Source organism: Mirounga leonina, unplaced genomic scaffold (genome assembly GCF_011800145.1).
Source record: "Mirounga leonina isolate KUSES-001 unplaced genomic scaffold, KU_Mleo_1.0 Mir_151, whole genome shotgun sequence".
In the NCBI taxonomy this organism is placed as follows: domain Eukaryota; kingdom Metazoa; phylum Chordata; class Mammalia; order Carnivora; family Phocidae; genus Mirounga; species Mirounga leonina.
This window is the reverse complement of record NW_023270377.1, coordinates 8,560,988-8,584,801: the sequence shown is the minus strand read 5'-3', so window position 1 is coordinate 8,584,801 and position 23,814 is coordinate 8,560,988. Positions and strand designations below refer to the sequence as shown.

General features: G+C 40.1%; 1 protein-coding gene across 1 annotated transcript in view; it reads left to right on the top strand.

Moving 5' to 3' along the window:
• The window catches only part of LOC118012628 (nuclear body protein SP140-like protein), a 96,491-nt gene that overhangs the window by 30,731 nt on the left and 41,946 nt on the right, over positions 1 to 23,814 (top strand). The window contains exons 2-17 of the mRNA XM_035008328.1: positions 60 to 222; positions 1,568 to 1,736; positions 4,481 to 4,564; positions 6,385 to 6,447; positions 7,108 to 7,257; positions 8,703 to 8,786; positions 11,628 to 11,774; positions 12,526 to 12,606; positions 14,125 to 14,301; positions 15,059 to 15,112; positions 15,498 to 15,620; positions 16,978 to 17,031; positions 17,368 to 17,424; positions 17,673 to 17,756; positions 21,488 to 21,604; positions 22,558 to 22,611. Of these exons, the coding sequence (XP_034864219.1) occupies positions 60 to 222; positions 1,568 to 1,736; positions 4,481 to 4,564; positions 6,385 to 6,447; positions 7,108 to 7,257; positions 8,703 to 8,786; positions 11,628 to 11,774; positions 12,526 to 12,606; positions 14,125 to 14,301; positions 15,059 to 15,112; positions 15,498 to 15,620; positions 16,978 to 17,031; positions 17,368 to 17,424; positions 17,673 to 17,756; positions 21,488 to 21,604; positions 22,558 to 22,611 (1,661 nt within the window). The remainder of the gene's footprint in view (positions 1 to 59; positions 223 to 1,567; positions 1,737 to 4,480; positions 4,565 to 6,384; positions 6,448 to 7,107; positions 7,258 to 8,702; positions 8,787 to 11,627; positions 11,775 to 12,525; positions 12,607 to 14,124; positions 14,302 to 15,058; positions 15,113 to 15,497; positions 15,621 to 16,977; positions 17,032 to 17,367; positions 17,425 to 17,672; positions 17,757 to 21,487; positions 21,605 to 22,557; positions 22,612 to 23,814) is intronic.

The following is a 23,814-nucleotide window of genomic DNA, read 5'->3' as shown; positions in this document are numbered from 1 at the left end:
CCTCCACAAGCATCTTGGAATCTGGATGACCATTTTCACATAGTATCCTTCCTTCTTAGGGCATCCACAGAAGACCAGAACATTGATGACAGACTTATCTATGAGACTCTATTCAAACACTTCAAAAGACACAAGGTGGAGATTTCAAATGCAGTAAAAAAGCCATTTCCTTTCTTTGAGTGCCTCCGGGACCGTGAACTCATCACCAATAAACTGTATGACGTAAGTGATGTTTATTATGTCATGATCTGGTAAACTGGCCCCAAATGAAGTTATATTTTGATATCCTGGACCCAAACATCAAGCACAACTAACCGATTGAGTCTCCTATGAGTGGGGACTTTTTCAAGTATTGTTGCAAGTGTTCCTGTAAGGTGAAAAGGAAAAGGAGAATCAGTTGTCACCAGGGACAATCCTGCTTCTCTCTGAAGGAATGGCGCTCTGTGCTGCCCCCTGGAGTTGGGCTGAATAGCATATCAAGTGGGCTGAATCTGAAACAGGACCACTCTATAGATGTATATAATGCTTTGTAGGAATGCATAGAATATAACATAAACTGAGAATTAAAGGTAATTTTAATGAATTGATGTATAACTTAAATGAGTTAATTTAATAAAATAATAACACATATCATTTTTAAAAAATTTTATTATGTTATGTTAGTCACCATACAATACATCATTAGTTTTTGATGTGGTGATCCACGATCCATTGTTTTCATATAACAACCAGTGCTCCATGCAGTATGTGCCCTCCTTAATACCCGTCACCGGGCTAACCAATCCCCCCTCCCCCCTCCCCTCTAAAACCCTGTTTGTTTCTCAGAGTCCACAGTCTCTCATAGTTCATCTCTCAACACGTATCATTTCAGTGGACATCAGTTTGAGTGCTTAGATCTGAGAACATTAAAATCTACAGGGAATTGATGTCCTGTTAGGACAAAATTTGGGAATTGATGATTATTATTCTTTCACTAGCAGTTTTCAGTTTTTAGGGTTTTTTTTCTTTTTCTTTCTTTTTTATGGTATTTCTGGACTTTTAGAATTTGGGTTTGATTTTAGCAATAGGCATAGCTGGAGTTACAGAGATTCAAGTCTTCTCTTTGCCGGATGAATACGCTTTCTCTATGGCCAAATTCATAAAAGAGGAGAACTGTCACCTGGTTTCCTTGAGTTCTTCCAGGCCCAGTCAGTCCTGGGGAAAGGGTAAGGTGGTCCATACAACAGGACAGCTGCTCATCACCTCTTAGTCTATTCCTAAAATATCTGACCAGGTTCTTAAAGGGCTACATTTAACTTTGAACCCACTGTTGTTCTTCAAAATTGCTCTTACTTACATCTAATATAAATGAAGGTGAGGAGATCTGTTTCACAAGTGAGTATTTTTAAGGAGGAAGGATTTACTTGTTTCACTTAGTATCTATACAAATAAATAGAAATTCTAAAACTTTATATGAGAAGATACCTATGGAGGAAATTGGAAGACATTACCCATAAAATCACTTTCTAGGGTTCTTCTGTAACTTGGAAGTCTGTATTTATATTCTCTCCATTCAATATTTTTTAAGGATTGTCAAGATTCTTGTAGAAACCTGATCCCTGTACAAAGAGTGGTGTATAATGTTCTCCATGAACTGGAGAAGACATTTGACTTGCCACTTTTGGAAGCATTGTTCAGCGAGGTCAACATGCAAGAATACCCTGATTTAAATCGTATTTATAGGAGCTTCGAATATGGTAATTAGTTTTATTATCTACCTTTTGATATCCAGGGCCAACTTTTTTTTTTTGGACAAGTATATGTTGAGCTCCTACAACGTTCCACACACAATGCTGGGGCAGTGGGGATATAACAGTGGAGAAAACACAAATCATGAACCTTCTCAAAGCTTATGGTATAATGGCTATGGTACAACACTCACCTAGAGTAGAGGTCTGCTTAACTAGGCATTTAGACTCACAGGGCAACCAGAGCCGAAGTGCCATCAGATTTACTTAGAAGGACAAATGACAGGAAACACAGCATCCCAACAAGGCAGCATCAGTTGCTCCTCTTCTGTGGGATTCCTTGTGGAGACCAACACAGCAGTCCACCAAGTTGACTACTACCCGCCTCGAGTGTCAGCTTGGCTGTGGATGTAGGATCCACCCTGGCTTAGCAGCACCATGCCCATTGGTATCAATAGGTCACATAACAGTACTGTAGTCATAACGTTCAGGGACCCTACAAGGGACAAGCCAAGTCATAAGAGTCACCACTTTGAAGGAAGACCAAAGTGCACTTTGTAGTCTGTAGATAGTCCCTCCCCATCCACATGTAACTTACCAGCCATTTTTTGACCCTAAACTAGGGCTAAGCTAGGTTTTAATTAGGCCGATATTGGCTTTAGTAGAAGAAAAGCCATCTTCATCAGGTTTCCAGAGTAATGAGCCAGAAAGTTAACCCAATGTCACATTTACCCTTAAAGAAGGAGAATTGGTTTTGTTAACTCTTTCTTCACAAGGGGTGAAACAAACATTATTCAAATAATCACAAAACCAATGCTCTGCCAGGTGTTATACAAAACTAAAGGTTTGATTCTCAATTTTTTCCTGGGAAGGCATGATTTTTATTTTATTTTTAAAATAACTTTATTTTAATTTATTTTAAGGCCTGCAAGAGTTTAAGAGAATGCTCTTAATATATATATATACACTTTTTTTTTTGACTTGCCTAAGAAACTTTTTATTCCAACACAGTTTGGTGTCAGTGGAGTTCTCCAGATAAGGGATAGAGACATCATAAGAAGAATGTTCCCATGTCCTGAAGAGGGTTGGCACTATGGGATCAGGCATGGAGTGTGAAAGGATCTAGTGTGTCTTCAAAGACAAATTCAATTTTTCTCAGAGAGTGAGAAGCAGACTGTGGAGCTGATTCATGAGAGATAAATTTGAAGAAAATTTGAGGAAGTCTACCATATATAAAGCTAAGCAATTGGAATTTTATTAATAGGCAATAAAGAGATATCAACAGTTTTTATAAACAAGAAAAAATTAAAAAGCAGGTATAAAGCATGTGGTTTGTCGACTTGTGTCAATAGTAACCTTATCTAATTAAGAACAAAATAATTTCTACAGCAGTTAGAAATCGAATAAAGGCAATTAAGTCAATATTGTATTTGTAACCAGGATGTCCCGGGCCATGGGAACAGAGGGAATGGTGGTTACCTGTCCTGCCCACACCTCAGGGGCTCTGATTCTCTCCATGGACTGCAGCGACCCACCCCCCTTCCAGGTTCAGTGTCCACATCCCCTGTGTTAGGTTCTGGGGTTCCCCGAGCTAGGGTGACCTGCACCTACACTCACTGCAGCTGTCGCCTCCCAGACACTGTTGTTCATGGGAGCTGTGAGTCAGTAACCCAAAGCCAAGAATCTGGGGGCTGTGGCCTGGGGTGTGCACCCTCTCCTGCTGCTCAGTCCCTACCTTCATCGCATGCTCAGAGCCCCCTGAGCCCCCATGGGACCATATACATGCACACAGGCCCCCTTCACCTTTCCCTTTGTTCTCCTTGTATCTTCCACCTGGTTTTGCCACAGTCTGAGGCCAGGTCCTGGGATGACAAAGCACACCTGGCTCCCACTGTCCCATGCAACTCACCCCTGCGGGCCCAACCCCAGGAGGAACTCCCTCCATGGGCCCTGGAGCAGCAGGTTCCCTACCTCCATGGTGTCCCCTCCTCCCTGGACTCCCCGCAGATACCACCCTCCTCCCCCCTCCAGGCTTCATGGTTTATTTCCTTCCTCCCATGTGTGCTGGGTCACCTACAGGCAGGGGTGCTGGGCTGGTGTCCCTCCCTCCCCTGACTGGGGACCTCCCCACCCCTGGGGCAGGCCTGTGGGGTGGTCCTCCAGCACAGCTATCTGTGTTCCCTGCTCAGAGCTGCAGAGTGTCCCTCCTTTGTTCCTGGGATCTGGCCCCTGGGAGGTCTGTCTTGTTCCTCCAGGTGTCCTCTGCTTTGTCTCTTTGGGAAGCACTCATCCTCCCTGCCCCAACCCTCCTCTGGTCTAGCAGCATCTTTAGAGCAGATGGGCTTTCTCTTTCATACCCATGGATCTCTCTGTGAGCCTAGCTCTTCTCCGAAGGAAATCCCTATTTCTTTCTTTCAGTTTGAATGGTTCAGAAACACATTTCACTTCTATTATTTATTTTGATATATGCTTTTCCTGGCCATCCACAAATTCTTTTACAAGAGTAATGGGATCGTGATGTTTCCTTTATCCTTAAATTTGGAGTGGCTCCTTTCTGTGTGGGAGACATAGACTCTCTTGCTGAGAGTTCTCTTTTCTATCCCAGGAGTGATTGGGGAGCTTTACAAGAAGGATCAGAGGCACTGAGCTCGAGTGACCTGAGGGATGGGAGTTGCTAACTGTGTAATTTTAAGATGTTGTGTCTGGTCTCTGATGGGATCCCTAATTGCCTTCTTCCATCTCCCTCTCTTTAGCAATCCAAGAGAAAATTAATTACCAAGAAAGTGATGAAGAAGCGGTGGACAAGAGTCCTAATAACCAACTGAGGCTTAGGCAAGGTGACTGCAACCTGATAAACACCGATTTGCATCTACAAAGAAGAAAAGGAGAAAGGGAACTCAGGCCTGAGTCCTGAGTGTATTTGGGGAATCAGGGAAGAAATATTAAGGACCAAGGAAAAGGCAGGGAGGGGTGTTTGCATGAATGTCTAAGCAGAGCTCAAATCCTGGAGGAGTAGCTATGACAAGAGACTATTGGCCCAATAACCAAGGCAACGGGACAGAAACTCAGTGTCAATAAACCAGATTTAAGCAGATTAACTGCCAGGAAGTAATTGTGATTTAGAAAAGTCCCTGTAGGAGAATATTAGTGTGAAACTCTTAAGGGCTAAGGACCTGGGCCCATGGTCAACATCAAATGTTGGAGGAAGGACTGATTTCAATGTGGGGATGTTTTTCAAGAGCCCAGATATTCAAGGAGAAAGCCAGTCACACAGAGAGAGAAAAGAGGAAGTGGTAGAAAGGTGGAAGGGAGGATGTGGGTACTTTGAGAGAGAGAAGGAGGGAAATGAAAGAGAAGAAAGGATTAAAAGACACAATAGAAATAGCTGTGTTATTAACATCTCACTGGTTGAACATTTGTGCAGGCAGTTGTAGGTTTAGTGCTCAGGCTGCCGTTGGAGGTTAGCACTCCTTTTATGCCCATTTTGCAGATAAGGAAACTGAAATCTGGAGACAGTGTGTGTGTAGTTGGCCTGGGGTCAGATGAGCAAGGGTGAACCCAGGCATTCTGAACCCAGAGCCTGGTGTGTGTGTGTGTGTGCGCGTGCGCGCATGTGTGTGTGTTAATGGAAGTAAAAATTCACATAACATAAAATTAACCATTTTAAAGTGTACAGTTAATGATATTTGGTGCATTCACAATGTTGTGCAACCACTACCTCTGTCTAGTTCCAAAACATTCCAATCACCTCAGAAGGAAGCTCCATATCACTCCCTGTGCCCCTCTTGCCTAGCCTCTGGCAACCAGTAATCTAGTTTCTGTCTCTGTGGATTTACCTATTCCAGACATTTCATGTAAATGGAATCATATAAACATGCCCTTCATGTCTGGCTTCTTTCACACAGCACAATATTTTCAAGGTTCATCTATGTTGTCACATGAATCAGTTCTTCATTCCTCTTTGTTAGTGAAGAGCATTCCCTTGTATGGATATATTTATTACATGTTGCTTATCCATTCATTAGTTAGTGATGGGTTGTTTCTACCTTTTGGCTGTGACAGAGCCTGCATTCTTAACCCTGTACTGCCACTCCGGTAATCTAATGGAAAAGACAGAAGCATGAGACAAAAATTGGGAAATATATGCAGAGAAAGATACAGAAAAAAGAATACCAAGAATGGGAGGACGTAGAGGAGAATCGGACATGGAATCCTCAAGGAAAGGCCAATGAGACAGACTGAACAGATGTGTAGAGGGAGGATGTAGAGGAAGAGGAGGTGGGGACGAGTCAGCAGGACTTTGTAGGAACTGAGTAAGTCCACTGGTCAGGGGCAGCTCTGGGGACAAAGGCAGCTTCACTATGGCCATGGGAGTCAGGATAAGCCATCACCAGTTAACTCAAGTACCTTGTGTGGGACATGCAGTGAGATGGCCTGGCCAAGGCCCTCTTAGCCGGGGTTGCAGCTGACCCCAATCCTCCACTCTGCCAGTTGGGGTCTGACTGCAAGGGCTGTGTGGGATCTACCAAGTCCATACGGTCTCTGTATGGTTACCTGGGGAGGATCTTCAACTCTTGCTTTATAAAAAGGGGATTAGGGGAGAATGGCACAGACCATACTTTAATTTCTGAAATGAACTTTCAATTTCTTCCCCTAGGAACTGGTGAAAACTCATATCGAAGCCTGACCTGGTCATGCCCACAATCCTCATCTTACCATGGTCTGTTCCTGTTGACTGTATTCTGATCCTTTGTGTTCTTGTCCCATTCTGGAATGTGCTGGGAGGTGGGGGGCTGCTTTTTTGTATCACTGATTGCCCAGAATCTCTGTCTTTACTAATGCAATTTCTATAACGAAGTCCTGGGGTGTTTGCCCTGGGATTCATTCCTTACCTTCCCCTGTTCTGCTCTGCCCTCTATCTCTGGCCACTGGCTTCTGTGGACCTACTTGCTAGCTCCCTTTGTTGCTGGCTTCCTGCTGGCTTCCTGACATGGGACCCTAACAAGAGATCGGAGAGTGGGAAAAAGGGAGAAGCTGGATATTTCCCCATCACTGCCTTTGTCCACAATTCTGAATGTGGCTGCATCTCATCCATGATACCACTTCCCACCAAGCGGGCCAGCCATAGGCCAGCTTCTATCCACCCAGTGACCCTGACCTCTGGGCCCACCCTCAGTCCCTCCCACAGTTTCCTGTTAAGTATTTTTCCGGTTACTGCATTCTTCTATTTGGACTTCTCAGCTCTTCCATCAACTGTATAACCAACCTCCTGGATGAAATTCCCTGTGCTGTAAAAGCTTAGAGTGATTTCTATTTTCCTGTTGTACCCTGATTGATGCAAAGGGCAAATAAAATATCTGTGAATTAAAACATGGTTTAGGTGCAACCCCACCTGAAGATAGACTCTTGGAGAACCTCTGTGAATCAGAACAGATAAATGCAAACAGAACAGATACAACCAGTGACCAAAATGATGCACTAGAAATCCAACAAGCAAATGAGGAGTGTGCCCAAGAATCTGAGCCAGCAGGTAAGACTGCCTGGGTTTGCATGAGTTTAGAGGGGCTAAGGAGTCCTTCATGGTGGCAGAGAATGGAGTCGTGCCCAACTCAAGAAAACATCTATTAACAAAGAAGGGGAAACTCATGCAGATTCAGAGGAGACAGGAATGGAGCTTGATATATTGATGGGAGAGACCTAGAGGAAGAAAAGTTAGGAAGTGCTAGCTTCCACAAGCCTACTTATTTTTTACTGGATTAAAAGCAGGTATTGGGTGAGATCAGAAATTGCCACCTTCTGCCATTTTCCTGCTGATAAAAATGATAGATAAGCTAATTTGTACTGTTTAACTGAAAGAGCAATATTTGCCTACCTGTAATGGAAAATATATAAAATATGTTTCTGGTGCTTTTTCATTTTCTCAATGTTGGAATACCTCTTATTGACAGAAAAGTTGCAATGCCAGGGGCTGAAAATGGATTTTGACTTTAAGATCTTCAAAAGCTGCTAAGAAAATTAAATGAGTACATAAACAAATAAAATACAAAACAAAATAAGAAATATGGCTATGAGAGACATGGGTACACGCTATAGAAATTTAAAGGAAAAAAAAGATGGTTTCTGGCTAAGGGGCAAGGCAGAGAAAATCAGGACATGCTTATAGTAGTATCGTTTGCTATGGCCTCAGCAGATGGGAAGAAACTAGATATTAAGTTTGAAGATACCCAAATTTGAAGAAAAAAGAAAAAGAAAACTTCACAGTATACATTCCAGTGTAGGGGCTCAGGGCAGACCACCCTAAAATGTGCCATTTAAGCATAAAGATTATTTCGAGTTAAAATAAAAACCCAACAGATACAGGAAAGGCACTCTGCCTCCCCCATAACTGCCTTAATGTATACTGGAAAGGAGAGCCTATATCAGGAAGAGAAGTATTAGTAGAAACTTCCCCTTACCTAAGAAGGAACTTATCTGTATAATAGAACCATGTTATATGTTTTTCCAAACATCTCCTTTGACCTTCTTACTAATGACTTTTCTCCCCTCTGTATCCTCAGGCCCCTATCCCTCTCCTAAGCTCATATAAGCTTCATGTTGCCTCATTGTGTTTGGAATTCCATGTCTGTATGGATTCTCTGTATGTATGCCTATTAAATTTCGTTTTCTTTTGTTAAAAAAAAAAGAAAAAGAAAAGTTAGGAAGGACAAACAAGGAGACAAAGGGTAAAAAGTTACAGGGCTTCATCAGGGAAGAGAGACAGAAAGAAAAGTCAAAAGAAGTCAGGGAGAGCTGATCACAGAGTTACTGAAGCACCAACATTTTCATGGGGTGAAGGTTAAGATGGCAATATTTGCAGACAAGCTATAAATAGAAACATGAGAAGAAAAGAGAAGTCAGGTGAGGTGTAACAAAATGCAAATAGGCAGAACAGGGAGGGCTGTGTCGGGTCTCAGCTGTGTCTTTTTTAATCCTCAGAGTCCTGTGAACAAGCACCCATCCAAGTGAGTAATGAAGACACAAGAGAAGTCACACCCAGCCCATTGCCCTCTGATGGAGAAAGTAATTATTACTTATCTTACAAATTTTCTAATTCTATCTTTGTTTTTCTATGAGAGCAAAAGCTTTCCTTTGTTCTCCAATACTAACCACCTCCCTTACCCTAACAACACCCAAGATCCACAGCCTTGTGCACAGCCTCTGGCTGCTTCTAAGTCATGTGAGATGCAAGGGGGAAAGAGAGGTGAGCTCTTTGATAAAGGGCATGTCCCCAAGGAAAGAATGCAAGGAGAGAAAATATTTAAAAAGTGAACCAAAGAACACCAAACGACAAAGTACATGAACAACATAGGTTTTAGATAAATTGACATGGAATCCAAACAGTACCATTTTGTGGAGTTGGTGAAAAGAAATAAGTTGCACCTTGCTTTTCAGAAATTGTAACAGAAACATGGAAACCATGCATGATGCTGCTGGTCAGATTTGCAAGTATGGAAGCTCTGATGAAGGACTTTTAGAAAAGAAGTGGCAACTGGAGGGACTTGGAGTGGGGGACAGTGGCACAGGAGGAGAACTTTGGTGATGATTGGAATGCTTGAGATGAGAAAAATGAATAGAAAGACAAAAATCAATACAGAAGAGGCATATAGAAAGTCACATTAATAATTAAGAAACAGAGATCAAGTAGGAGAAGGTAAGAAACATAACAGAGAATTGATAAACTGAAAAATCAGTTAGGGGACAGCAGGGCCAGTTCTAGGGTGAAGCAGGGAGGTCCTGGGACACATGGGAAGAAAATCTTACCCGTGGTATCTTCTTGTCCCTTGGCACCTCTTCTGATTCACCCTAGACCCTGCTGGGTCCTGGGAGATAGTGATAAAGGATGTTGAGAAAAAGAGTATGAATAGAGAAATATCCAGAAGAAAATGAATACCAGTAAATAGAAAAAATGGGAAGAGGCCTAAAGAGAATGAGTAGAGGATGAGTTAAGGGACCATGAATGAAAAACTGGTAGAGAGTGGGCCAAATAAAGAGAGAAGATAAATGAAAACATTGTCCAATTTGAAAAGATGGTCATGAGAAAGAAGGCACAGAGGGCTCTTCCTAATACCATTGAGAAGACATCATTAAGGTGTCTACAGTGACCAAAATGGCCCTTTCACTCCCTCAGATAAAAATAGGCCTCCACCCAGGCATCTCATGTCTCCATGGCTTCAATCACCATCTGTGATCTATGGATTCCTACACACAACTCTGATCCAGACCTGTCTTCTAGATTCATTCCTTCAAGTGCCTGAAGACTTGTAATCAAAGATCTGAAAGCCATCTCTATTTGGAAGCTATATTAGTTATCTATTGCTGTGTAACAAACAGTCCCCAAATTCAGTGGATTAAAACAACCATTACTTTATTTGCCGCTTCTGTCAATTCCAACTTTAAAATATGTTCAACCTGCCCATTTCTCTCCATTTCCAGGATGCTTACTCTAATCCAGATTCCTTTCACTTCTCACTTCAAAATAGAAGAACTCTCCTGCTGGCCTCATCCCTCCTATCTTGTTCCCCTCAGATCCATTCTCCACACTTCAGCTCAATGGCCATTGCAAAAATGCCAACCAGTTCATATGACTTTCCTATTTAAACCTAGTACCCTATTGTGATCCTCAGAATGAGGTCAACACAGCTTGGTGTGGAGTATTGAAGGATACTTCCCATACAGTTGTACAATCTCCCCCTCATACACTCTTCCACCACATTCCCACCATACCAAATTCTGTTTGTTTACTTGAATTGTCAAGCTCTCTCAGTTATATCTCTGCCTTTATACATGCTTTTGTAAAACAGTTTGGAATACAGTCCCAAAGTTGAAAATACACATAGCTTATGACTCAGCAATTACATTCCTCAGCCAAAACCAACAGAAATGTGCACTATGTTCAAAAAAAGAAAAGAAACACATAGAAAAGCAGCATTATTCATAATAGCCCAAATTTTGAAACAGCACAAATGGATTTTTTATGGTTTTATTTTTCATGGGTTATTTCTACAATGGAATACTATACAGCAGTTAAAAAGGAAAATGAATACAGCTGATTCTCACAAACATAATGTTGAGAAAGGAAGCCAAGTTTCACGCATCCCCCACCCCCCGCCCCTGCCAAATGACAGAGAGATGGAGAAAGAGCAAACAAGAAAGAGCGGACGTGATTCCATTTATACAAACATGTATATTTTGGAACTGGCAAAATTAATCATCAGTGGTATTAAAAATCAGGATGAGCAGGTTGTTAACTTGAGTTACATGGTGGAGACAGTTAGGAGGAGGCATCACTAAGAGGCTTCCAGGGTATAAGTAATCTATTTCTTGACCACAGCGACAGTTTCCCAGATATGCTTACTTTGTGATGATTCAAAATTTATGATTTACCCATCTTTATCTATGCACATTATACTGAAAATATAATTTTTATTTTTAAAAGAGCAAAAAGTTGGGCTCCTGGATGGCTCAGTCAGTTAAGCGCCCAACTCTTTGTTTCGGCTCAGGGACGTGAGATAGAGCCCCATGTTGGGCTCCATGCTCAGCGCAGAGTTTGCCTGAGATTCTCTCTTCCTCTGCCCCCACTAAAATAAATAAATAAATCTTTAAAAACAAAAGAGCAAAAAATAATTCACCAAAGGATGAGAAGAGAAAATAAAAACAAACAAAAAAACCCCCCAAAACCCAGAGTCCAGAGAGGCACAGAGGAAGGGACACAGTTAAGCAGCAGGAAAGAAGAGGGGTGGAGGTGGAGCTTCACCCCTGCAGTGGATTTACAGGGAGAAGGACTTATCAACAGTAGTGAACGGTGTTTACTCCCTTTGGGGGAGGCCAGTGAAAATCTTTATTCATTACAATTTGATCCAGGAGCAGAGCTACCCAACCATGGAATCCAAGTCAACTCCTGTTCTGTATATCTGGTGGATATAAAGAAGGAAAAGCCATTTTTTAACTCGAGAGTTGAACAGCAAGCCCAAGCGAGGACTAACCGTAACCAGGCATCTGACATAATAGGTAAGGCTGACTGAAAGAGTGTGCAATGTTCCAGGCAAGGGGCTGGGACATGTCATCAGGGTCCATCGAGGCAGCCCAGTTGGCCTTGGATGGAGGCAAGAGGGAGGAACCAGTATCATATGCAGTGAGCTTAGTAGGAGAAAGTCCCAGTAATCAGAAAAATACCAAAAGATGGAAATGGTAGATTTCAGTATTAATGTATGGGAGACTATTTCTAGAGCAAAAGAAGAAAGTATGAGGGTAGAAGTTGAAGAAAAACTAAAAAACATCAGAGAGCCAAGATATTCACGGCAGGGGATGAAGAAGGAAACACATGAAGACAAAGAGAGGTATTGAGAGAAACCACTGCCAGAAAGAGAGGCATAAGTAGGGGAAATGGGCAAAGCCAAGAGGAAAGTGAAGTAAACTGAGAATAAAAGATAAGAGGGAGCCTGAGGACGGCAGGGAGGAGGGGGGTAAGAGGTCACATGAGGGCAGAGGTTGGAGGTCACATGAGGGCAGAAGTAGGAGGTCACATGAGGATGGGAGAAAAGTGTTGGCAGGTGGGCAAAGCTGCCCTCTGTGCGTGAATTCCATCACCTTTAGTTTAGGACTGGAGCAACCTGCAGGTCACACACATTCAAGCATAGACCAGGGTGCCTTGAGTTAACTTAGCTTCTAGGTTTTCCTAGTGGTCCTATTGCAGAGTCGCCTGCTATGTGGACTCATTGGCCCCACCCTGAAGCTAAAGGGCTTTTGCTCCTCTGTGCAGTGATCAGCAGTGACTCCGAGGAATCCAGTGATGAAGATGAGCCCCCAGAAGCCTCCACATCAGCACTGGAAAGCGGGCCTGGTGAGGAAGTGGGAAAGCAGGCTTTGGCTACAAGAATCTGAATTAAGAACTACTGTTTGATGCATCTTATTCTGTGCCTATTCTGTATGATAGATTCAGTTTATCCTGGAATTTGATTCTCTGCATTTATTTTACTTGACCTTTTTGGGAAATGCAGGGAGATAAAAAATCATTAATATACATACTTTTTAAAGATGAGGCCTATTAATTGATAGGTCCTATTTATCAATACAAGCACCCATATATTGATTATATAGCAGAAAGGGGCTACCAAAATGATGAATTTGTTTTTAAGGCTAGTTTCTATGCTTATATGGTGTTGGATTTATAGTGATTTCTATAGGGAACAGAAAGCTAAATATTCATTTATTAGAAGGTCATATTGCCATCTGAGCACAAACTGAATTGTGTCAAAAGACAACTCATCCAGCTATCCAGCTTTAGCAGAAAAAAAGATTCAGATAGAGTACTCTGAAACCCAAAGTATTGTTTTTGAGAGTTCTTCAGCAAGTCATGGCATATATAATGATTTTTCCAAGGACTTTTGCAAATAATACCTTACTTTTTAATTTATAACAATCTTAAGTACCCCAGACATTGTTATCCTTGTTTTCTAGAGAAAACACAATCATCAATGTTTCAAGGTCTTCTACAAAGTCTCATGGAGAATTAAAGGGACAAGACTAGCATCCTGGATTCTGCATTTTTGCTTTATAAAATTAGAGCTAAAGATGATTACCAAAATGTTATGTTTCCTCAATTTCATGGGTAGCATGAGTGGTCCTAAGATTTGCAGCTCTTTTGTGCACACATTGGTGATTTGTTTTCCCTTTCTGCTTTCTAGACCCAGAGGGTATTAGAAACATGCCTATTTGGGGAAACATACTTGGAAAAGACCTAAAAACAAATAAAAATATTAACCTGGTCCTGATGTTACCAAAGAACATTATTTTAAATGATACATTATTCTTATTGCTCACTAGATCCATCAAAGTAAAATGTAAATTCGCTTCAAGTTTTAAAGGGTACACATTTTAACTTTTGTCTTAGTGTAGCAAACTGCTCTAAAATGCAGTCCCAAAATATGTCTAGGATGCAGACACAAGAGATTATTTCTCAGCCTTGCAAACGCACTGGGTTGGAGGGGAAGTAGAAGAGGCTTGTGGTTGTCAACACAAGATTTCCAAGATTTCCTCCCTTCCAAGGTGAGAAACAGCAGAGATGAAGGAAGTGTGAAGTGACAATAGAAGGGGTAAGAAGTAGAAGAGAGAGAGTATGGGAAGGTGAGGTTCAGTCAGAGCAAAGTTGCCACTTGCCTCTTGGAGACAGGGAATGGAGTGTGACTATCATTCAAGGCAGGTGGCTTAGAAGGACAGACCAGGGTGGCACTGTTGCAGACCGCAATTTGCATGGGTTTTCTAGATTTTTCTAGATTTTCTTAGGAGGATATTTCCCACTAATATTTCAGTTTCTTGGTCACACGCTGAGATCCCTAAAAGGTCCTCTTCCTTTGTGCAGTGACCAATAACCTTGACTCATTAGAATCAAGTGAGAGAGGGGAGTCCCAAGAAGCCACCTGCTCAAAACTTCAGATTACACTAGATAAGAACATTAGGATTGCAACCCTGCATGACAAATACTCAGAGTCTAAATGCAGAGCTGTTTTCCTGATGAATCTTGTTTTGAGCATGCTCTGTGTGCCTTGATTCTATTACTTCTAAGGACTGTTTTCTGCATTTAATTTCTCTGGCCCTATTGGGAAGTGGAAGGAGGCAGGAAGGCATTATAAATTGTTATTTAACTGTACAGGCCCATTTGATTGATATATAGAAAATGTAGCAAAAATATGCTGGTAAAATGACAAACTTTTTTCTACACACTATCATGTATTAATGCTAAAGAGTTGAAATAATGTACTTATTCTCTACCAATATGCTTTATATTCTATCCAACAGAGTAAGCACGGTGTACCTCTGTTTGTTGACAATATTGTCATTAGTCCCAAATTTAGAAAACCTTCAAAGAATAATTTGTGCTGCTATTTAATTATTGATGGGAAAATGACCTCTGATCAGCTATTCTCAAACCCAACTTACTTAAACCATTGGCTTACACTGTAATTTTTTAAAGGGCTTTTGTAAATAAAGCTTCATTTTGTTTTCATAAAAAACCTTAACAGGGAGATAGGGTAACTAGGTTATCCCAGCTTTATAGATAAGGCAACTGTGGCTAGTCATGTTGAAGAATCATTTACAAATTTACACAGAGAGTGAAAAGGAGAGCCAAGCAGGAACCCAGCATTATACCCCAGGCCACCAGAACTGGATTCAGTTGAAGGAAAGAGAGAAAAATGATCATCAAAGTATTATTATGACTGCAAGCCCATTGAATTGTCACAGAATCTGTAAGATTATTGCATACAAATAATTGTTTCTTCCCTTTTACTTTATAGACTCCATGGATTTCAGAAAATCGCCTACATCCAGAAAAAGAGTTTGGAAAGTAGGTAAGGGCAAGTAAAAACTCCTCATGGTTACAAATGAACAGCGTTTTCTACAAAAGATTCATTCTAATGCTTTGCTATATCCTTCAAAGTAAAATATAAATTTGTTTTAAGATGGTTTGTATTTTAATTTTTGTATTAGGCTAATGGTTGTAACAAACAAATCCAAAGAAGTCAAGCATTCAAACACAATAGAATTAAATTTTTTTCTCAAGTAAACATTCCAAGGAATTTTAGATAGGGGAGGTGTGGGACCCTGTTTCATGTGGGGTTCAAGGAAGCAGCCAAGTGGGAAATCTGCCTTCTTCAATACGAGACTCCCAAGATGTCCTGGGGATATTCTTGCTGTGGGCTTTTTAACCTCTTGGTTCCTTTGTCATACACTCAGACTTTCAAGGGACACTTGCTTCTTCTGCAGTGAAAAGATTTGATGACTATTCAGAGTTCAGTGAGGAAGAGGAGCCCCCGAGAGCCTCGAGCTCAGCACTGAGAAGTGATCCTGATGAGGAGGGTAAGGACTGCCATCACTGGGCTCCCGGACACGAGGAATCTGAGTTCAGAGTTCTTGTTTCCTGGGCATTTAACTCAGAGCACACTCCACGGCCTGGGATCCCATTCTCTGCATTTTTCACATCTGGCCATTTTGAAAAATGCAAAAAGAGAAATTATTATAAATTCAGGTTTAGCAAGATGGCGCTAGTTGAATGGCAGTGCCATTTTTACTACATGCTCTCAGATTTATTAACCCCAAAGTATTGAATTACATAGTGATTTCCACCCCCGCCCACTCCCATTTTCTAGAGAGCAGAGAAAATGGGTATCTGCCGTTGCTTGATTTTGTTGCAAACTTGTTAAAAAATCAGAAGATTCTGATCATGGACTCTGATTATTGAAGAAAGAAAAGCTTCTAGTTATTACCATCAAATTCACTTTATAGCTTTTGACAGATGACCCCAATATGACATTGGCCTACACAATGATATTTTAAAATATCTTCACTAATAAGATATCTTTTTATGTTTTTAACAACTTTAAAGATAAGCCAGATAACTGTTGGTCTCTCCACTCCACAGGTGGGGAAACTCTAGTACATAAACATTTAAGGATCTTTTACACATCTTATATGGAAATTTACTAGAAGAAGCAAAACAGCCTGGACTCCTAGCAAACATCCATAGTCTTTTATTCAAAACCTTTGAAGGGTGCCTGGGTGGCTCAGTCGTTAAGCGTCTGCCTTCGGCTCAGGTCATGATATCAGGGTCCTGGGATCGAGTCCTGCATCGGGCTCCCTGCTGGGCAGGAGGCCTGCTTCTCCCTCTCTCACTCCCTCTGCTTGTGTTCCTGCTCTTGCTATCTCTCTCCCTCTGTCAAGTAAATAAAAATAAAATTTTAAAAAAACAAACAAAAAGCCTTTGAAGACAGACATAAAATAATAATCTGTTAGAGAAACAATATGGTTTATATCCTACATATTACTAAAAAAAAATCCAACAGGGTCTGGGACAGAATCCCATTCTCAAATATACTATATTAGTGTTCCTGCAACAAATAGTGTGAATTCACACCAAGTGTGAGAAATAAAGATTTTACATAGACTCATGACAGCTCAAGTCCAGATTCGCCACCGAAGTAGTTAACTGAAAACCTATGGCAAAAATATGGATTTTCAAAACTTCTTTGATTTTGCAGTTGGGGCCAAAGGATTGTGGTTCTCTGCTCCATTTAGTAGTGATCTTTTTCGTTTAGATGGGAAGAGACAGAAATGATCATCATACTGTCTAGTCCAGATCCTGTCTATAATGTGAGTAGTTATAAGATTTACAACTCTTAGTTGTAGATTACTGGTTGTGTTTTCCTTTACTTTTTAGATCCTGCGGATATTGGAGACAAATCTATTTGGGGGATAAGCAAGAGGAAAAGATGTAAGGGCAATTAAAACTCTTGATGTAACAAATATCTTTCTTTACTACAAAAACTTCGTTCAAAAATTTTTGTTATATCCTCTAAAATAAAAAAAAATTAATTTGTTGGCAATTTGATGGATTCACATTATACATTTTGAATTAGGTGGGCTGGGCTAATTGATACAACATGTAGGCCTCAAAAAGTTGAATGGCACACATGCAATATAAGTATATTCTTCATTTGCTTAAATTGGATAAAGTAACTCCTGGAGTGGAGGGGTGTTCTGCTTTGTATGATTGTTGAGGGCCCCAGCTGATAGAGGCCCTGACATCTTGAAAACGTTGCTTCCACAGACTCCCTGGATAAGCAAAGGAACTGGAAGAAGCAGTATGTTCAGACAAGTGGAGAGGGTAAGACATGGTGACAAAAGGGAGTGCCTTCCATGGCAAAGTTGTCCCACAGCCCAGCCCTGGGGGTGGTTCCTGGAGCAACCCTGACCAACAGGTCAGATGGAGCCACAGGGTAGCCTGGTGGTAGGAATATTCCTGCTCCTCCTACATGAGCTTCATTTTCCAATTTTCCTTTTAAAGAATTTGGTGCTGGATTGGTTGCTAGGACACAGATTGAGACTGCTAAGGAATTTTATTTCTTTCTGCAGGGATCAGGAGTGGTTACTTTTCAGAATTAAGTCATACAGAAGAACCTCAGGAATCTTCTGGCTCAGTCCTAAGAAGTGGGTCAGGTAAAGAAGATTAGGATGCCAAGCCTTGGCCTGCAGAATGTCAGGAGTTAAAAGCTACTGTTTCCTGATGCATTTTATTCTGAGCACCTGGAAGACCTGTATCCAGTTAATCCTGGGAACTCCTTTTCATCATTTTAGAAAATAGAAGGAGACAGGAAATTATTATAAATTCATGTTTAACAGGAGGAGTCCTATTGAAAAAAATGTATGTAATTATATACTGCTGTTGTGGAAGAAATGAATAGCAAATGGTGGTATCTTTTTAATACCTACTGTCATGCCTACTAAGATCTTAGATTTCTACAGTGATATATTGGTTGACACTCATGTCATTTGTAACTGTAAAAGCCTCAAAAGACGACTGGTCCTGCTATGTAATTATAGACAGAAATAAAAGCTTCAGATCAACAACTTTCAAACTTTAGTATAGTTTTTGACAGATGTCCATCACACTGTAATTTGATTATATTGTGTTACTTTAAAGTACTTTGGCAAATAAGATCTTACTTTGTCATCACAATATCCTCAAGACTTAGGCAGGCTAATTTTTGTTATGCCCACTTTGGGATGAGGAAATAGATATTTGACCAAATTGTCCAATTTGACCAAAGGTCAAAAAGTATGACTATTGTATGTAACAGGCATGGATAAAAGAGCTGTATCCAGTGATCAAAATCCAAAAAGGAGGTACAAGGCACCTGACATATAGTATCAGCAGAACGTATCAGTGCCTGATGCAAGAAAACTTACTTAACAACTATATAGATGATGATGATGATAGATAGATAGATAGATAGATAGATAGATAGATAAATAGATGATAGATAGATAGATAGATAGATGATAGATAGAGAGATAGATAGTAGATAGATAGACATATAGATAGATGATAGATAGATAATAGATAAAAATGAAAATTATAAAGAAAAATAAGATGGTAGGAGTGGTGCCAGCTATAAGGTATACAAAATACCTAGAAGGGCAGAGCCAAAAAGGATGAATAGAGAAATAAAAAGGCACAGAAATTAAGAATATCACTGATGAAAAGAGAGAAAACAACACAGAGGACAAGAGAAATCAGGGAAATCAGGGAGAGAAGCTCACAGAATCAAGTGATGGAGATAGAAATGTGTAAGGCAGGGAAATGGCCAGAAAACTGAGAAATAAGGAGGAGAATGAGGTATGGCCAGATAGAAAAGGTGACAGAACACATCTTTGATGGATATAAGGTATAGTAATTGGAGTGGGTGTTTTCTCAGCTCATCTGAACAGTAAATATAAATGAGCTTAACCACATCAAAGTGGTCACTGTCTATAGTCTGTCATTTCTTTATTTCTCTTCAGTGACCCCCTATGAATTCAAAGCTCTTCAGATGAATAGAGGAAGAGAGTCAGAAGAGATGCCAACCTATAAGCATCTGATGGAGAAGCCAGTTATGATATTAATTATCTTTGTTTTCCTGTCTACAAAGAGGGAAAGCTCTTCTTTCTTTACCTTACCTCTTCCCCAAAAACATAGCATGTACGTGCACACACAAATGCACACACACTCCTATACATAGGCTTGTGCACAGATTTGGACTGCTTTCAACAGGTTTAAGGGAGCCAAAAGAGAAAGAAGAGCTGTGTTCCTGAATGGAGGGAGGTGACACTGAATGGATAATGTAAGGAAGAAGAATGGAAAAGATAGGCTGGGGTCTCCAAATGGAAAGACATCTGACTGAGTATACTTCAAGTTTTTTCAAGTGGACGTGGAACCCAAATATCACCAGATTGGGGAGTTTTATGGGGGAAGAGTGATGATTTTCAAGATACCGATCAGGAGTTGTACCAGAAACATGGTAATAAAGTCCATGACTGACTGAGTCTTGCAATGTAGAAAAGCCCATAGGGAACTGGCAAAAGTAAAAGTGGTCAACAGTGTAGTCAGTGTCAAAAGAGTAGGTATTTGGTCATGAATGACAGTAGCAGTCTGTGAGATGAAGCTGAATATAGATAAAATATAAATACAAAGATTGTAATTGTAAAAACAGCCAAAAAATCAAGATAAGATTAAGAGAAACAGACTAGAAGCAAAGAGAAAATGGAAAAGGAAGGGACATTAGAGAGAGGATTACTTCAATAATAAAACTAGATCCAGGGATAGAAGCATTGGAAAATAGATGGAATGAGGTACATATATAGGGTAAAAGAGGAGGCACACAGAGAACCATACAGAAAAAGAGTTAAAAGCTGAGCGAAAAATGACAGAGTGTAAAAGGAAGAGAGGCGAGATGGAGAAATTGTGGGATCTGAAATGGTCAGGAGACAAAAGCAATGTTGGTGCAAGGGATTGGTTCACAGTAGCAGTGAGTTTTCAGGGCAAGGTGTTCCCAGGTATCAGTGTCCCCTATAACTCACCCAGATTACAAGAGACATCTCCCAGGCATCTCATCCACTCCTATGGTTTCAATCACCATCCACTTAATAGTTCCTAAGCAGACATAACCAGCCCAGCCCTGTCCTCTAAGCAGATAAGCTCATCCATCCAAATGGCAGAATGATCTCTGTCCAAGGTTCTGAATGTCCTAGCCTTCACCACTTTAGGTGTCCTCCAAAACCTTCAAACTCGACACTTCCAAAAATGAGCACATTATCTTCCTAAAACCAACATCTGCTCCTCCAGGGTTCCCTGTTTCTAAAACACACTATTAATTGTCCCATTCTTTCAAGTTGAAATTCAGAGTCACCCATGACACCATTGTCTCCTCAATTGATACACCACATCTATCACCTAACTCTATCAATTCTTCCTTTTAAATCTCCAGCCTGTCCCTTCATCTCCATTCCCAGTACTGACACTCTAATCCACATCTATATCACTTGTCACTTGAACTAGATCTACAAGGTCCTGTTCTCCTTCTAATCTTGTTCCCACCAAATATATTCTAAGTGATTTAGCCAAATTGATCTTTCAAAACTGCATCCCATGTCCTTTAACTTCCTTTAGGGTTAAGTGAATTCTCCTTCATGTGGCCTCCAAAGCCACTTACCTCAGGGCTCTTGCCCCTTTCTCCATCCTCATCATTTCATTCTCAAATATATTTAACTCTTTGTGGTTACTTGCTTTTGCTGAATCTAGACCTTTGTACATGCTTCTTCATATTTCAATCAGTCATTTGTTTCTGTGTCAATTCTCTGGTAGCTCATAAGATTGATAAGCACTGATGCTTCAATAGTCTTGTGTCTGAATTATTATCAGCATCCATCTCAGCACCTGGCACCTGAAAGAGGCTTAGGAAACTTCTTGAGTGCATGAGAAATATTGTTCACTTCCTATATTCCAACATATGGAAATTTTCTGGCAAAAGTTACTTTATTATAGTATTTATACAGAATATTCACAAAATCTATCTTAATAATTGAATTCTATATATACATATATAAATATAATAAATAATATTTCTAGAAAGAATAGCAGCACATAAAGTAAATGTAAGAGTATGCTTAAAATGTAAAAGGATGGATGGGAAAAGCATATAAAGAAAAAGTAGAAGAACAAAAATACAAATTTGGGGCAAAAAGAAAAGGATAAAAGAGAAAAAATAGATTGAAAGGAAGGGACAAAGACAATGGGGATCAAAGAAAGAGATTTCTGAGGTAGAGACATCCTTTAGTGGAGGGGTGGGGGAAGGGAGGATCATTGGAAGAGAGGAGATGCAAATGAAAACTCTTTACAAATCACAATTTAGGAGCAGAGCCACAAGGACTTGGAAATGAAAAGTGTTCCTGTGTCATGTGTTTTTCAGAAGGTATTTCAAGAGGCCAAGGAGCAAGGACTGAGAGTAGCCAAGCATCTGACATGATGGGTAAGGCTGCCGGAGGGTCTTGGGGTGGAGGTGGTTCTTCAGATACCACAGACCATGGGTATGTAGTTGATCAGAGTTCAAGGACATCAGACAGCTCACCAATGGAATGGCCAGTTATGGAAGTGGAGGGTCACACGGCCCTAGGCTGCAGGATGTCAGAAGTCTGTTTTTGTTTCCTGCTGCACTTGACTCTGAGCACACTTTGATAAGGAAGGGGTGCATCCATGCCAGAGTCCCATTCTCTGCATTTGCTTGACCTGAGCCTTTTGGGAATGGCAGGGAGGCAAGAGATTCTTTTAAAGTCATGTTAAATAGGGTGGACCTTGTGGATTTACATGGATGATCTAGTAGAAATACACTGGTAAAAATGGAAGTATCTCATTTACTATATTAGTGAGTCAATACTAAACTATTGGATTTATATAATGACATCTACCCTTGTCCATGGAATGAAGCAATCCAAATGTTCTTCAGCTGGTAGATAATAGTGTCACTTTGTCACAATTTTGGAAAAGCCTCAAAAGACAAATGATCCTGTTATCTGTCAGGAAACAAAGGCCCCAGATAACTATTCTTAAATTCAGCATATAGTTTTGAAGGATACGCTGCAGTATGTTGACTAATACAGTGATTTCTCATTAGCTTTTGTAAATAAGATCTTATTTAATTGTCATAAAAAATTTAAAGCCTGAACAGGATAACAGTTACTATCCCTCTTTCATGAAAGAGGAAACTGATGTCCTTAAGAAGTTAAGAGCATTTTCAAAGTCCCAGAGAAATAAAGGAAGACCTTAGATATCAATTCAGTACCTGTCTATTTCCATTATAAGGAAGGCAGAGAAATGATACTCAGGTCATTATAAACTCAAGCTTTCCACAGTGTGAACTGTCATAAGATTTATAACTTTTATTTATAAATTACAGTTATATGACCACCACCTGTTACTTTCTAGATACCATGGATATTGGAAACAATTCTACTTCAGGAAAACACAATGGGAAAATAAGTAAGAATGAATAAGAATTTGCTTGATTTTTATGTTACAAATGGAGTGTTGTTTTTTTTTTTTAATTTTATTTATTTATTTGAGAGAGAATGAGAAAGAGAGCACATGAGAGGGGGAAGGGTCAGAGAGAGAGAAGCAGACTCCCTGCCGAGCAGGGAGCCTGATGCGGGACTCGATCCCGGGACTCCAGGATCATGACCTGAGCCAAAGGCAGTCGCTTAACCGACTGAGCCACCCAGGCGCCCCAAATGGAGTGTTTTTTAATGCTAAAGCTTATCATTTTTTATTCCTTTCATAAGACAAAAAAATGAATGTCTTTTAAAGTAACTATTTTTTTCCAAAATGGTTGTATCTTCATGTTGTATTTTATTCTGATTTTAAAATATGTTTCTTATAAGCATTGGTGTATGTCTTCTCAGAATTTTTCTATGCATGTATTAACTCAGTTTGAGATATATTTTTATACATCTTCATATGGTAATTTTATACATACTTTTCCTTTTCTTGCTTTTTAAAATTAATATATCATACCTAAGCCCTAAACACATTTAACATTTTAATTGAACTATAAAAAGTCTTATTTGGTGCTTTCACATGCACAAGTCTTAATTTTTAGGGTGGTTGAGCATTTTTCATTTGTTATTGGTCATTTATTTTTCCTCTTTATTGAAGTCTTTGTCATAGAGTACTGTGAAGTTTCCTGTTGTGGTGTTTTTCCTTTTTCTTATATTGCTGACTGAATATAGAAAAGTTTATCTGATATATACATTAAATCCTCACCATATGTGTTGCTAATATGTTGTCCCATTTGTTTTCCTTTCCTTTTATTTATTTATTTACTTATTTAAATTTAAGATTATTTATTTATTTTAGAGACACAGAAAGCATGAGTGGGGACAGGGGCAGAGGGAGAGGGAGAGAGAGAGAGAATCCCAAGCAGACTCCGTGCTGAGCATGGAGCCCTACTGGGGGCTCGATCTTATCACCCTGAGATCATGACCTGAGCAGAAATCAAGAGTCAGATGCTTAACTGACTGAGCCACCCAGGCGCCCCTGTTGCTTTCCTCTAATGTTTGTTAATGGACTCTTTTGTCCTAGAGACATTATAAGTTTTTAGGTCATCAAATTTTCAACTTTTCTCTCTCTGGCTCTTGGGTTTCCCATCATTTTTATAACAACTATTTCTAGCTGAAGATTTAAAAA